Source organism: Nomascus leucogenys, chromosome 20 (assembly GCF_006542625.1).
Source record: "Nomascus leucogenys isolate Asia chromosome 20, Asia_NLE_v1, whole genome shotgun sequence".
Lineage (NCBI taxonomy): Eukaryota > Metazoa > Chordata > Mammalia > Primates > Hylobatidae > Nomascus > Nomascus leucogenys.
The window spans coordinates 81,502,172-81,517,870 of record NC_044400.1 but is presented as its reverse complement, the minus strand read 5'-3'; the positions used below and the strand labels follow the sequence as shown (position 1 = coordinate 81,517,870).

The 15,699-nt window shown below is 38.0% G+C and overlaps 2 protein-coding genes and 1 pseudogene across 2 annotated transcripts in view; 1 reads left to right on the top strand and 2 right to left on the bottom strand.

Annotated features, from left to right (window-relative positions):
- Positions 1-2,700, bottom strand: part of POLN (DNA polymerase nu) — a 164,344-nt gene extending 161,644 nt beyond the window's left edge. Inside the window, exon 1 of the mRNA XM_030801238.1 lies at positions 2,551-2,700. Within this exon, the coding sequence (XP_030657098.1) occupies positions 2,551-2,683 (133 nt within the window). The 5' untranslated portion in view covers positions 2,684-2,700. The remainder of the gene's footprint in view (positions 1-2,550) is intronic.
- On the bottom strand, positions 1,822-15,537 carry HAUS3 (HAUS augmin like complex subunit 3). The gene is made up of 6 exons (XM_030801239.1): positions 15,467-15,537; positions 14,937-15,198; positions 13,452-14,506; positions 12,015-12,454; positions 9,646-9,874; positions 1,822-5,619 (listed from the first exon to the last, which is right to left on the bottom strand). Exons 3-6 carry the CDS (start codon positions 14,358-14,360, stop codon positions 5,386-5,388), a joined length of 1,812 nt encoding a protein of 603 aa, XP_030657099.1. The 5' UTR covers positions 14,361-14,506; positions 14,937-15,198; positions 15,467-15,537; the 3' UTR covers positions 1,822-5,385.
- LOC115831852 lies at positions 7,713-7,960 on the top strand (annotated as a pseudogene).
- Positions 15,538-15,699: the final 162 nt, after the last annotated feature.

Here is a 15,699-nt window from a genome sequence, read left to right as displayed (position 1 = left end):
GAAGAATTTGACATAATGACAGCTCAGTATTTGACAAGAATCCAGAGTCAATTAAAACTTTAGGTCTGGCCAGGTGCGGTGGCTCACGCCTGTAATCCCAGCACTTTGAGAGGCCAAGGCGGGCGGATCGCGAGGTCAGGAGATCGAGATCATCCTGGCTAGCACGGTGAAACCCCGTCTCTGCTAAAAATACAAAAAATTAGCTGGGCGAGGTGGCGGGCGCCTGTAGTCCCAGCTACGCGGGAGGCTGAGGCAGGAGAATGGCGTGAACCCCAAGGGGCGGAGCCTGCAGTGAGCCAAGATCGTGCCACTGCACTCCAGCCTGGGTGATGGCGAGACTCTGTCTCAAAAAAAAAAAAAAAAAAAACTTTAGGTCCAGCATCACTCATCAATAATCCACCAGCAATCCAACTTTAATTTGGATTCATGTGATGAAGGAATAAAACTGGTGAGAATCTGTGGTGGAAAGACTCCAAAGTGGCCCTATGATCCCTGCCTCTTGGTATCATGTCCTCACATAACCCCAAACCGCTTTGTGTGTGAATGGGACTATTGATTAGCTTCTAACCAATAGAACCCACCAAAGGCAGCAGCATGTATGTGATCACATTATATAAAACTGTGATGTCAGTCTTGCTAGGGAAAGTGAGCTGCCATACTGTAGGTTGCCCACATAGAGGATCACATGACAGGAACTGGGGATGCCTTCCAGACACCAGCCGGTGAGAAACTGAGACCCTTGGTCTGAAAGTCTATAAGAAACTGAATTCTGTCAACAACCATGTGAGCTTAGAAGAGAATGCTTCCCCACTGCAGCCTCAGGAGAGACACCAGACCTGGCTGACACCTGGAGTCCACCCTTGCAGAGGACCTAGCAGAGTCAGGTCCAGGCTCCTGACACACAGAAACTGTATAACAATAATTGTGTTTTTTAAGCCAGTAAGTTTGTAGTAATAATGTTATACAGCAATAGAAAATACAAAATCCTTATGAAAATTCCACTATTTTTCCAAATCCAAGAGAGAAAAGTAGTATCATCTCATTTTCTATTATCTTCTCAATAACCTTAACAAACAAAAGCCAGAATTTTAACGGGGTATTTTATTTTCAGAGACGAGCTCTTGCTATGTTGCCTAGGCTGGACTCGAACTCCTGGGCTGAAGTGATCGTCCCAGGCATTAACAACGTATTTTAGGACAACAATAAGAGCTTATATGAGATGGACTGACTGTCATAAATTTTTCATCAGAGCCTCATATTATAGCTGCCAGAGGCATTTCATTATTCTTACCAGTTTTTGAAGGGGAGTATATTTCCACCTCTATCAAGTATGCACCCCTCTATTATTCAAAAAAATATGGAATAATGTGATTATGGTAGTGTCTTACACTATCAATTGCTAGGCATGTAATTCACACTCAAAAATTCTTACCAGTTTATTACTGACTTCTACTATAATAAAGTATATAAGCAACAGATGCCTGAATATGAATGGATCAAAACATTAACTGCAAATGTATCTTAATCAAGAAGATGTGTTTATAAGAGCTTTTGTACTAATATTTGGCAATACTCTCAATTATTTCAATTCAATTTCATTACTCAATTATATCTCACTCACTTATACCTTATTTTGTAGAAAGAGAAACCAACCACAAATTATTGGCCCAGACTTGCAAATTTAAAATAAAAACTGCTTGCTAGTAGCAAAAAAAAAAAAACAAAAAAAACAAAACAAAACACCAAAACCCCTGATGTTACAAACATTTCAGTGATATTTGTGAGCATATCACTGCTTTTACTGTTTTGTTTTTTTTTTTTGAGATAGTCTCGCTCTGTTGCCCAGGCTGGAGATCTCAGCTCACTGCAAGCTCTGTCTCCTGGGTTCATGCCATTCTCCTGCCTCAGCCTTCTGAGTAGCTGGGACTACAGGCACCTGCCACCACTCCTGGCTAATTTTTTGTATTTTTAGTAGAGACAGTGTTTCACCGTGTTAGCCAGGATGGTCTCGATCTCCTGACTTCATGATCGCCCGCCTCGGCCTCCCAAAGTGCTGGGATTACAGGCGTGAGCCACCACGCCCGGCCCCACTGCTTTTACTATTATACCACATCATGAACCCATATACACTGATCCAATAATCCTTGCCACCTAAGAGTTTACATTTCTATAGCAGTATAATACACATATTGTCAAAAACATATCTCTTGTTCACCACACACAATAGCAAATGCTATGTACAGGTTTGATGACCTGAGAACCAAGATTAAAGCATCTCTTTCGAAGATACTAAAATGCCTGATCCAGATTATAAGGGAATGTTTGACAGAAATACCTGGAATAAGGAAGAGAGTGTTACATTTTTAAAGCAATGAAGGTTAAGGGAACATGAAAGTTAGCAAGCAGAAGCTCAGTCTGCACTGAATGAGTGTAAAAGGGGCAGGAGCTGGGCTTCATCTGTCTACATGCATTCCATTTTCAATTCTTAGTCTTTAGAACAATTAACATTCAAAGTATCAAGAGAAAGAAAGGTTCATAAAAATTACTTACTCTCTGTCCTCTTTCCCCAAGTCTTAGAATCCACTAAATCACCCGAATGCATAGCAGACATAATCTTCTGAGCAACACTGGAGAGCGGTGTATTACAGAGATCAAAGCCTACCAATGCCTCATAATTTTCCATTTTCACAAAATCCTAAATGTAAGATTAACATAAGATAAATCCCATATATTCATTCTAAGACTATAAAACAGGAAATACAATTATTTTGAAAAATTTATATACCAACTTTCATTTAAAATGTCTATATTCATAACCACAGAAAATAGGCATCAATCATCCAATAATATAGAAATAAAAAAGCAAAATAGCTAGAGGCTTAATCCAGGTATCATAGTTAAATAGATAAAGAACTTATTTTCTAGGTAATCAATTTAGAAGCAATCTACTCAAATACTTCCTGAGGTTTGAAAAATGGTATTAAATCTTCAAATAGGCTGAGCGTGGCGGCTCATGCCTGTAATCCCTGCACTTTGGTAGACTGAGGCGGGTGGATCACCTGAGGTCAGGAGTTCGAGACCAATCTGGCCAACATGATGAAACCCCGTCTCTACTAAAAATACAAAAAATTAACTGGGCATAGTGGCGCCTGTAATCCCAGCTACTCGGGAGGCCTGAGGCAGGAGAACCACTTGAACCCAGGAGGCGGAGGTTGCAGTGAGCTGAGATCATGCCGCTGCACTCCAGCCTGGGCAACAAGAATGAAACTCCGTCTCAAAAATAAATAAATAAATAAATAAATAAATAAATCTTCAAATAAACATATCTGGTAACACGATTATAACTAACTTGGGTAATTATGGTAGACACCCAACTACCATCCGTGCCTTGATCCGCCCTGCTGGCCCCCTGGGCTGAGCAAGTGAAGGTTTGGGTGGGGACAGTATAAATCAAGCATCTGGGCAGGGGCATGGTGACTTACACCTGTAATGCCAGCACTCTGGAAGGCCAAGGTGGGTAGATCACTTGAGGTCAGGAGGTAGAGACCAGCCTGACCAACATGGTGAAACCCCGTCTCTACTGAAAATACAAAAATTAGCCAGGTGCAGTGGTGCACGCCTACAATCCCATCTACTCAGGAGGCTGAAGCAGGAGAATCACCTGAACCTGGGAGGCAGAGGTTGCAGTGAGCTGAGATCATTCCGCTGAACTCCAGCCTGAGTGACAGAGTTAGACTCTGTCTCAAAAATTAACTAATTGAATAAATCAAGCATCTGGCCACACATCTAAATATGTGACACTAATTTAAACAGAATATGCTACCATAAACCAGGAACCAGGTGACATATTTTCCACATTTTTGAAGAAAAGAAAAATTTTAAGTAAATTCTCTATCCCAAGATAGAATAGAAAAAAAAGTTGCTCAGGTGATAGGGAGCTGACAGCAAAATCTTAAACAAAATTTATTGCTACAAAATTAAGGTTTACATAAAATTTTAAATAACATAAACACAGTAATTGGCAAAATATTTTTGTTCAATGGGTTTCAAAAATCAAGAAGGTTCATCTGTCATCTAGGTATGCCTGTTTTCTGACGGTTATAGCTAAAAAGTTCCATAAAGACCACCCAAAACACGTAGTTTTTAGATTGGCATTCTATATTACAAACAGATGAGGAATATTCTTAAAGGTATTCCTACAAAGCTCACATGGTATTTATCACAGGCCATGTATAAATTGGGCACTCAAGAAGCATCTGATGTAGTAACAGATGAGCTACTTCAAATTATTTTAGAGCAATGCTTAAAATATTTTCTGGTTGCCCAAATACCACTGTTAAATACAATGAAACATTTTTGCTCTTAAACTGATTAAAATAGTATCATACATCTTTTGAGCAACCACTTTTACAGAATTTTGAAATTCAAATTTCATTTGAAAGTCATTTATGATGTGTAAGTCACATTAAAGTCAAAGCACTGCTGAGCAGTCTTGTAGAAACTTTTGAGTCCCCAGAATTCAGACTCTAAAATGAATGAAAGAAGGCCAAGGAAGTCCTAATACTCTGTGGTACAAGTAGGGACATTAAAACAGCCTAAAGGTCTATAGCAGGGAATTATGGAGGAATACAATTTGAGCAGCAGAATTTCATTTGACAGTCAAACATGAGGGGACTTGGCTATTTCACATATTAAGGTCTACAGATTTAAAAATGCTGACTAGAAGTTCTACACATTTTAAAATATTTAATAGCGGCTGAGCGTGGTGGCTCATGCCTGTAATTCCAGCACTTTGGGAGGCCAGGAGAGGGGATCGAGGTCAAGAGATTGAGACATCCTGGCCAACATGGTGAAACCCCCTTTCTACTAAAAATACAAAAAAATTAGCAGGGCGTGGCGGTGCGCGCCTATAGTCCCAGCTACTCGGGAGGCTGAGGCAGGAGAATCGCTTGAACCCGGCAGGCAGAGGTTGCAGTGAGCCAAGATCGTGCCACTGCACTCCAGCCTGGAGACAGAGTGAGACTCTGTCTCAAAAAAAAAAAAAAAAAAAAAAATTTAACAGCAGAAAATTTCTATTTCTAAAAAGAAAGTAAAGGAGAGCAATAACTATATTAAAAAATATTTGCATTATGTAATAATGCTTTTTCCCTGTAAGTAAAAAATTACCAGAACTAAGTACCACTAAACACATGCTCAAGTCATAAAAAGCACTGGTATTCTGAATGTACTACATGAGAAAAAAAGCCAAATTAATATAATACTTGAATTCATCAAATGAAATTGTTCCATTGACCTCAAATTTTAAAAATTTAGTAGTGTTTATTATACACAGTCTTCTAATAAATAAAAGAGGACATGTAATAAAGATTCAGTTTTCAGTAATTTTCAATCTTCAAGACTAACAGCCTTAATCTTTGATTGAGTTTCTAAATTCTCCACAATATCTTTCAGATAATCTTCATCTTTTAAAAAATATACATAGAATTCTCTTTCCATTTGATGTAATTTATTATTTGCCAAAGTTTTTCTTTTTGTCTTCACATCAGCAAGAATATCAGTGAGGAGATGATTTAGCTTATTCAGTTGAGATTCAACTTGATGAAACTGCTCTGTTAACTCCTAAAAAAGGAAAATAAAAATAAAAATTCAAACACTTCATTCCTAACACCAATTATAAAATTAAAATATAATTTACATGGAAAGACTTTAAAGGACTTAATAACTTCCCGCAATTTTAGCAATAAATAAACCTAAATTTAAAATCCATAACAGGTTTAATATAAATTCTAAGTAAGATTAATTGCAACAACTTCTGATAGGTAATTTTAAGTGATTCAAAGGAAACTCTTCCTGAAGTGTACTTGATATGTAAGCTGTTCTGCGCATTCATATATTCAACAAATACTATTGTGCCAAGTACTGTTTTAGAGATTACTGATATAAGAATAAACAAAATCTCCCTCATGGAGCTAATATTCTGCTTAATAAATCAAACCTTGTTTTAGCCTATTCTCTGTTTATTCTAGACAGAAAGTACAGAGAAAGTTGAAATGAAGACCAATAAAAGAGAATTATCTCAACACAAATCTCCATTTTTCATTTTTTCGTATTGTCTTACCAAATAGAATTACCCATGACATTCCACGAAAACCATCCTGACTCATCATATCATTTTCCTGCTCAAGAATCCAGCCATGCCGACCCTTCATATTTATTACAGTAAATTCAAATTCCTCAGTGTCTAGCATTTAAACCAGATTATTAACAAGTTTCCATAGCTTTCTAATCAAGCATTCTACTTATAAATTTTAGCCAGTATCACCAAAGAGGTTCTCTGAAAAATCTGTTGCTGTAACTATCCTCAATATTCCACAGCTTCTAGGCATGGTCCACAAATATCATAATTATCTGAGGTACTTGTTATGAAGACAGATTCCTGTACCCCCTCACTAGACTAAATTACTTAATCTCTGTACAGGGCTAGGAACCTGCATTTTGATATGCTCCCTGATGATTCTAATGTACAAGTTCAAGAATGACTACTTAAGACCTGTCATAAATGCCAATTCACAGAGCAGTACTTCTTAAAATACATACTTTTGAAAATCAAGTAATTTCGACATTATATCTACATTTAGTGATCTCCTCTAAGACAAACTTGGTAAACTTAAATATACTGAGAAACAACAATCTCACCTTTACCTTCAATTAAATACTAAAGATCATACAGTTGCTAAAACAATATTGCTACAGATACTGAAGTTCAGCTTCATTAATAATAGAAACACAAGTTAAAATTGATATGGCATTTTATATCACATTGAGCTAGGGAAAAACACTAATAATACCCACTGATAAGATTAGAGTGAAATTACCATATTTTAGTGATTCTTGGATGCATTTTTTTTTCACATTTTAACATATCTGAAATGAAGATGCATCTTAATCAAGAACATCATATGATTGTTTCTGGCCAGGTACTCTTAAGAAATACTTTCTCATCAACATTCTTGATATACAGTGTGGAAAATTACAGACAACTCTGAGTCAAAAAATAAGAGCAGAATTGAACATTGAAATGTGATGCTTTAGAACTACCCTAACCATTTAAATTGACTTATTTTTTTCCTTTTAACATATGTCCAAGAGTGGTATGATAAAAATCTATGTCTACCTACATCTAAAAAGATCTTTTCTAGTAAGTATGAAAAACAAAAATTCTTAATAAGAAAACATTGTGTCGGTTTAACTAAGAGTTTTTCTTTTTTGGCAATTCATAAAATGATGGTGTGCCATATGGTCAATGGTGTCTAGTAGACACTTAAATAGTACTGGTAGCATTATAAACTCCTTTAAAAAGCAATCTGACCGTATCAAAGGCAAAAAATGTGTATATACTACCCTGGCACAAAAAACCCCAATGATCCTATTTCCAAGAATTTATCCAGATAAAAGTATCCAACAACAAAAAGCTATATACACAAAGATACACATGATATTGTTCAAGAGCAAACAAAAGAAAAAAATGAAGACTATCAAAATGCCCAATAACAATAACCAGCTACAAAATTGATGGCATAGTAATTAAATCAAGACAGTATAGTTAACATTAAAAGTTAAGAAAACTATTTAGAGAGTAAAAATGTTTATTTCATCATGCTAAGTAAAAACAAAACTATGGTCTTTGCTGAGGGTCTTTAGAAGTTAGCAACATGGCAGAAGACATGAAGGTCAAAATTAAGAACTACAGGACTGTCCCATTTGACAGCCACTTTGTCAACTAGAACCAGAACATGAACTGCTGGCAGAACTACCTGGACTTCTACCACTCCAAGACGGCAATGACTGCTAAAGGGGGTGATGTCTCTGTGTGCAAATGGTACTGGCATGTGTACAAGTCCCTCTGCCCATATCCCTGGTCTTAACCTGGGACAAAGGCACGTTTCCTGGGAAAATCTGAACTGGCTCCACCCCACCTTTCCTCTGTTCTCCATCCTTCTCCCAGGGTGGTAAAGGGGGACCTGGGTACATGATGATCCCTACCCTGGGTCCATGAATCAAGACTTAACTAATAATAAAAACTTACTGGAAAAGCGTAAAGAAAACTATATGCCTTACATTACTAAGCAAAAGAAAAATGGCAAAGGAATATTAATATTAGACAAAACATATCAAGATAAAAAGCATGACCAGGAATAGTCATTATGTAATGCTAAATGCTTTGATTCACTGCAATTTAAAATGACCAGGATAATTATTCACTGCAATTTTAAACCTGGATATAACTTATAAAATAGACTCAAAATACGTAGAGAAAAAAATGATATACAACAACATGGAGAAATTTTCTTCTTTTTTGAGACCGAGTCTTGCTCTGTCAGGCTGGAGTGCAGTGGCATGATCTTGGCTCACTGCAACCTTTGCCTCCCGGGTTCAAGGGATTCTCCTACGTCAGCCTCCCAAGTAGCTGGGATTACAGTCACCCGCCACCACGCTCAGCTAATTTTTGTATTTTTAGTAGAGACGGGGTTTCACCATCTTGGCCAGGCTGGTCTTGAACTCCTGACCTTGTGATCCACCCGCCTCGGCCTCCCGAAGTGCTGGGATTATAGGCGTGAGCCACCGCGCCTGGCCTATGTGGAGAAATTTTCAAATCCACCATCACAGTGGAAATTTTTACACAATTCTCAATAGATCAAGAAGACAAAAATCAGTAATGGGAGACCTTTCAAAAAACAAATCACAGATACCACTTCACACCCATTGGGATGGCTACTATTTTAAAAACCACAGGAAATAACAAGTGTTGGCAAAGATGTGGAGAAACTGGAAATGTGCAGCTGTGAGACATGACTATCATAGCAGAATGATCTATAGTAACAAAAACTGTAAATAACCTAAATGTCTGTCAATCTAACAGATAATTTCATTGTGGAATATCATATAATGGAATACTAACTATACAAAAGAGAAAACTATGAATGAACTATACAGCTTTACGTGTATCAACATGAGTGAGTCTCAAAAACATGTTAAGCCATTGAAAAAGCAAGCAAGTCATTGAAGGATACATACCTTCAATATACATGCCTTTGGTATAACACCACTAGTATAATAACAGCATATAAAGTTCAGCAACATATAAAACTAAATACACAGTCTAGGAATATATATATATGTGTGTATGTGTGTGTGTGTGTAATAAAACTATACATAAAAGCAAGAAAATAATGAACAAAATTAAGCATGGTAGTTACTCTTTGAAGATGAGAGAGGAATTATATTAGGAGGAGCATGTACCATTAAGTGTACACAAAGGATTTTAAAGATAATAAAGGCAATCCTGTGTTTGCTAAGATGAGTGAAAAAAATACAGAGGCGATTTTATTTTTTAACACTAATATAAACATTACATATCCTTTTGTGTCTGAAAAATTATATACATTTTTAAATTTCTGTGCACACTCATCAAAACTATCTGAAAAACATTTATATGTGAACAAAAATTAGGAGATATAGAAATATACTTTATATTAAGGCAATGAAATTGGGGTAATATTTTCCTCATGTTAACATTTTCTTTAATATCTTCTACAACAAGCATTTTTTTAAAAAGCATTTTTAACTACTATGGCAAATACCCACCTGATCACTAAGCAAAAGCTGATTTCCTCCTTGATACAAAGTATCACAAAGCATGTCCACATCCTTATTCCGTTTGGACAGAAAGAAAGAGTGTTCTTGAGCAGATACTGCCAACTGATCTTGTACTAAAGAAACATTCTGTTTCAATTTCTCAGCCACCTCCTCAAGGTTTCCATGAGTTAGAAACAAGTCTTTTTTCTTATTCTCTCCCTCTAAAAGTTGGTAAAGCCTAAAATGTAAAAATTAAAATTTTAGGGAAAAATTATCAAGTCAGTATCATTTTCAAAATTACAATCCACTGTATTGGAGCATTTGTGGGGATAGCTAAGTAACAACTTATAAAAATATTGGCTGGGTACGGTAGCTCACGCTTGTAATCCTAGCACTTTGGGAGGCCAAGGCAGGCGGATTGCCTGAGCTCAGGAGTTCGAGACTAGCCTGGGCAACACAGTGAAACCCCATCTCCACTAAAATACAAAAAAAAAAAAAGTTAGCCGGGCATGGCAGCATGCACCTATAGTCCCAGCTACTCGGGAGGCTGAGGCAGGAGGATTGCTTGAACCCGGGAGGCAGAGGTTGCAGTGAACCAAGATCACGCCACTGCACTCCAGCCTGGGTGACAGAGTGAGACTCCGTCTCCAAAAAATAATAATAATAATAATAATAATAATAATAATAATAATTTGTGTGCCTGCAAAAATCAAGCAACTGAAACCATTCTAACTGTAATACTATTTCAGTACAGAAATATATATTCTAACTACTACATTAGATAAAGTCTATTACTGAATTCCCAATTTCCCCACCATCCAAGTTTTAGATATAAAATTCTCCTTAACTTTAACTGCCACTAACGTACTTCAAAGTGCACTTCAGAGACAACCTCCGAAGAAAACACTTGTCTCATAGAATATAACTATGATGTAGTAGAAACAACAACAGGCTATGGCTCATGCCTGTAATCCCAGCATTGTGGGAGGGTTACTTGAGCCCAAGAGTTCAAGACCAAACTTGGCAACATATTGAAGCCCTATCTCTACAAAATTTTTTTTTTTAATTAGCCAGGCATGGTGGCACGTGCCTGTAGTCCTAACTACTCCGGAAGTTGAGGCAGGAGGATCACTTGAGCCCAGGAGCCGGAGGCTGCAGTGAGCTATCATCACATCACTGTACTCCCACCTAGGCAAGAGAGTGAGACCTTGTTTTAAAAGGAAAGAAAAGGAAGGAAAGGAAGGGAAAGAAGAGAGAAAGAGAGAGAGAGGAAGGGAAAGGAAGGGAAAGGAAGGAAAGGAAGAAGGGAAGGAAGGAAAAAACAAGCAAGCAAGCAAGCAAACAAGCAATGAATTTGAAACGGAAGACCTAGGTCTAGGTCTGAGTTTTCTGTTACGTGAAACCTAGGGCAAATCAATCTCTGAGACTTATTTCCACATCTTAACTACTACACATCTTAACCTACCTATATTACAGGATTGTGGTGGGGTTAAAAGAGAAAAACTAAAATTGTTAAACAATGTAAAATATAAAAATAAATGTAAAATTTAAACAATGTAAAATGTAAATAGTTACATAAATAGCTATAATAGTAAACTTTTGCTCAGAATTTTTTAAATAGTTATTTTATCAAGTTGTAACAGACTTCCTAAAACTGGTTCAATCCCAAAGCTGCCAATTAGTCTTATAGATGCAACTACACAATTCCAGGGGTATCATTCACATAGATCATGATGTCAATGGTACCCCCTGAAATTGTGCAATGAGGCAACTCTATCCAGGCCCCTCATTTTTTTAACAAGAAAACAAAAAGATTAGATGCTTTTACCCTAGTCCTGGAGAAAAATGAGGAGTAGGAGCCACATTTTTGAGGTCTTAAGACTACTTTAGCCCTCCAATTTTCAGTATCCCTCTGCCATCAATTGCTCAGACATCCAGATGAAGCTTGGCAGCTAGCATTCATTCTCAATGATTCTCCTGACTACACACAGAAATGAAGTCTAACCTCTCTACTGCTACCTTCTCCAAATGCAGTCAATCCCCTGCCCAGCAATACCTACTATGCTGAGCTGTATTCAAACTTCCTGCCCCAAATCTAAAATAAGGTATATAAATAATGATGCCTAAAGGGGAATAAACCCATTCATTCCTCCAACTCATCCACTTAAGCTATAAAGTAGCTATTTTCCGATCTAACATAAATGGAAAAGGCAGCAAAAAAACTAAAAATGAAAAAAAAAGGCATATGAAAATGGAAAAAAAAAGGCCAAAGTGAAATGCAAAGATTAAAAACTTCTGAAATTTTAGCTCAAACTCTCTCCAGTATTTTGCAAAAACAAAAGGAAATATTTGCTAAAGAAACAATGAAGCATACGTACCTATGAGTAGAGTAATCCTTAGTATCAATGGTATTCCTTGGATTTATCTGCTGAGAAACTGACGGATCTGTTAACATTTCTAATTGCTTGTAGAGCATCATGTTACTTTGACTAAGTTCTTGAACCAAATTTTCAAGTTGACGATATATGTCCCGATGCTTTCTTAATTCAATTTCATATGATAACTGTAGAAGTTCAAATGATGCCTTTTGTTTTATTAATTGATTTAAAACTAACTCTTGTCTTGCTGTATAATAATCTTGTTTAGCAATCTGCAGATCAAAATCTCCCTTTACCACTGGCATATTCAATAACTGGGCATTCTCTCTTACCACAGTAGGTAAACTTCTGTCCTTTATTTGAGTGATCTGTTTTTCAAGTTTCATAATCTCACTGGTCAAGCTAGAAATTTTAGCATCCAAATTTTCTTTGTCCACAGCCTATTCAAAGGAAAGCAATTACATGTCAAACTGTATGCCTAAATTTGAAATCATCTTAAGATTATTTCCACTTTCCATTTTAAGTGACCAGATAATAAGCTCAATGAATGAAAACTAATTTAATATTCATATAAACAAAAATTACAGTTTAAAAGGGAAAAATGTGGACTAAGTCAAGGGTATGAACTACTAAATTTTACTGCTATTACTACCATATATATAGTAACGGCTACCAAAATAGAGATCTTATTATACTTGTTTTAATCAGAATCATTATTAATAGCACACTATTCACTGAATGCAAGTATATGTTACTAGTTTTTCTTAAGTTAAAATTACCTAAATAGGTCCTAGTCAGCCAGTTGATTTCAGCACTTCTACATAATTATTGGATTTCCTATATCATTCAAATTTTTTGTCAGCTAATAGAAACTAACTTGGTGCTGATATTCAGATTCAGAAAAGTTACATTTTTACTCAAGTATCTAGCAGTTATATTACCAAGAAAACAAGCTCTCCAAGAGTGCAGACAGACATCTGCAATACATCTATCCATATATTCTCAAAAAGAAATCAGTTTCAGTCTACTGAACCTGGACCTCTGACTTCATTAGCACTATGCTCTGGTTGGAGCAAACGAGGCAGAATACCCGTAATAAAGCAATTAGTTTCTAGCCACATCTTAAAAAGAAAATCTCAGTCTAGTCTGTATCTGCATTACACAAACTTAAAATTCAGAATGCAAATTAAAGCACTTTTGTTTAAAATAAACTAGATAATGTGGTTGAGATTATAATTACTATTGCTGCCCTCCATTAACGTATGGATCTATTTCTATGAAACATTGACACAGATCACAAATAAGCACTGAACAAAGAGAAAATAAAATGTAATCTCTTATTAGATGCACCATTCTAAAGTACTTTAACAGCAGTATTATATCCTCTATTCCTAACAATAATTACAACGTGAATCCAATCTCATTTCTTATGCTTACCTTGCTGGTTAGGCTATGAAGACTCTCCTCTGCCCATTTTATACTTGACTTCATGCTCGAATTACTTGCTTTCAAGTGAATTAACTGATGTTGAGCACAAATGTATGCAAGCTGCAGTCTAGCCATCTCTAGTCGTCTCTCCTCAAGGATTTCTTGATTATCACAAATAGATGGTGTCTGTATATCTAAAAGTTGAAAATTGTCTTCATTTGAACTTTCAACTACTTCATGTATACCCTGAAAGAACTGTTTTTTGGTATACAAAGTTAATGCTGCTGTGCTTTGCTCTTCCTGACTTAAGTATTTTTCCAAGGAAAATTGTGATAAAAATACCAGTGGATTTGTCCCTTGACCTAAATTAGAATGTCTGAAGAACATCATCAATTGTGTAACTTCATCAGTAAGAGCCTGAAGTTCATTACTGATCTTAGTGATCACTGCATTTAGAATTCCTTGACTCTGCTTCAGCTTCTTAGTGGCTTCTTCTTCTTTAGCATTTAACCTCAGAGATTTGTGGCTAGTTACTGAAGCCATCAATTGACATTTATTACGTCGCTGAATTTTTAGGTTCTTTAATTTCAGTAGAGTTTGAACCTCATCCTCTAATTTCTCCAGCTCTTTACCATCCAGTCTAGGTGTCTTCAAATCAGAAGTTTTACACGTTTTAAGAGCTTCATCCAATGCCGCCCCTTCTAGGATAGGCTTGCCTGATTTCTGAAGAATGCTAAAAGCTTCCAATTCTCTTTCAGACAACACGTTCTGTTCATTCACATTCCCACAAAACCACTTCAGAAACGATTCATCTTCAACGCCGTCAAACAACCAGTCAAAGTCTTCTCCATTAAGATTATCAGCTTTGGGATAACCAATTTTTTTTAACGTTTCTACAAACTCATTTCCACAACTCATGGTTTAACTACCCCAATTTTGTTGTATCTGATATGGGTTTACGGTGTTGATTTTTAGAAAATAAATCCAAATAGAAAAAAAGCTACGTTTTATACCAAGTCCACATAGAAGGGAAAATATATTTTTAGAATCTATAATGATTCCTCCTAGGGGGGAAGAAAACAAGTATTAGACCACAAATATGACGACAGTGTTTTTAAAAAGAAGACACAGACAAATATCACATGATATCTGAGAGCGGGATAACTGACAGGTAGTCGTGGCTGCAATGTTTGATGATGATAAAGAGAAACAGAAACAATTAGGCTAGTTCTCAGAAAACCGCAACAGTAACGAAAATTAATTAAGAAAGTGGATCTATTTGGATCCATTTTATCTTTTTTTCCAAAGATAAAATGGTTTAAAATGCATTACACTTTATAGAGCAACATTTGTTTTTAATTCGAAATTCAAAATAAATGGATCCAAACAAACCCAAGCCACCAGGAGGCTAGGCAGCCTCTCTTCCCTGCCCTCCGTACGTAAGAAAACGCAAATAAGTATGGCACATCTTCTGAAAATCAACTAAATATTTACCTCAACGACTCGTCGGGCAAGGCTCCACCTCCAGAGTCCACCACTGCGACGCGGAGAACAGCAGGAGCAGCAGGGAAGCGCGCGGCCACAATTAAGGGTGCTGCGGACCGGCCTTCAGCCAGCGCTGAGGCAGCCCCGACGCCGCGGCCGCGCGAACCCCAGAGGCGGCGGCAGGCCCCAGGGATCCGCGACCCCAAGGCCGCGATACACCTGACGCACCAGCGGCAAAACTTTCCTTCCGAGGGTCACCCAGCTGTGACACCTAAGCACGGTAACAAAACAAACGCACAAGCCCACCGAATCGCCGTCGACACCGAGCTGCAGAAGCCGGGGGTGACAGGCCCCGCGCAGCCCCTGCCCCAGCTCCTCGCCCAGCGGACCGGGCCGTGATCCCCGGGCAGCTGCTGGAGCACCTGGAAGGAGCCCCCAGGAGCGCAGGAAAAAAAGAGGCAGCTGGGTGCATACGGGGATCGCGGCCACTCCTCCAGCCCCACACCCCGGCGCCCAGAACCGAGGCCCCCGTCAGTCACCTCAGGAAGCTCCGCTCGCTTCTCACAGGAGCCCGGCGCCACCGCCCTCCGTACCCCGCGCGCCTCGCACTGCCTGACGGGAGCGCCTGGACGCGCGCACGCGCACAAGGGGGCGGCGGGGTCGTGGGGATGACTGCGCAGGCGTAGTGTAAAAAGAGGCGGAGTCGGCGAGGCTGGACTATGGGGTGGAGCTGAACAGGCGGCGCTCCGCCCCCTGCCGCTGCGGGCATCCT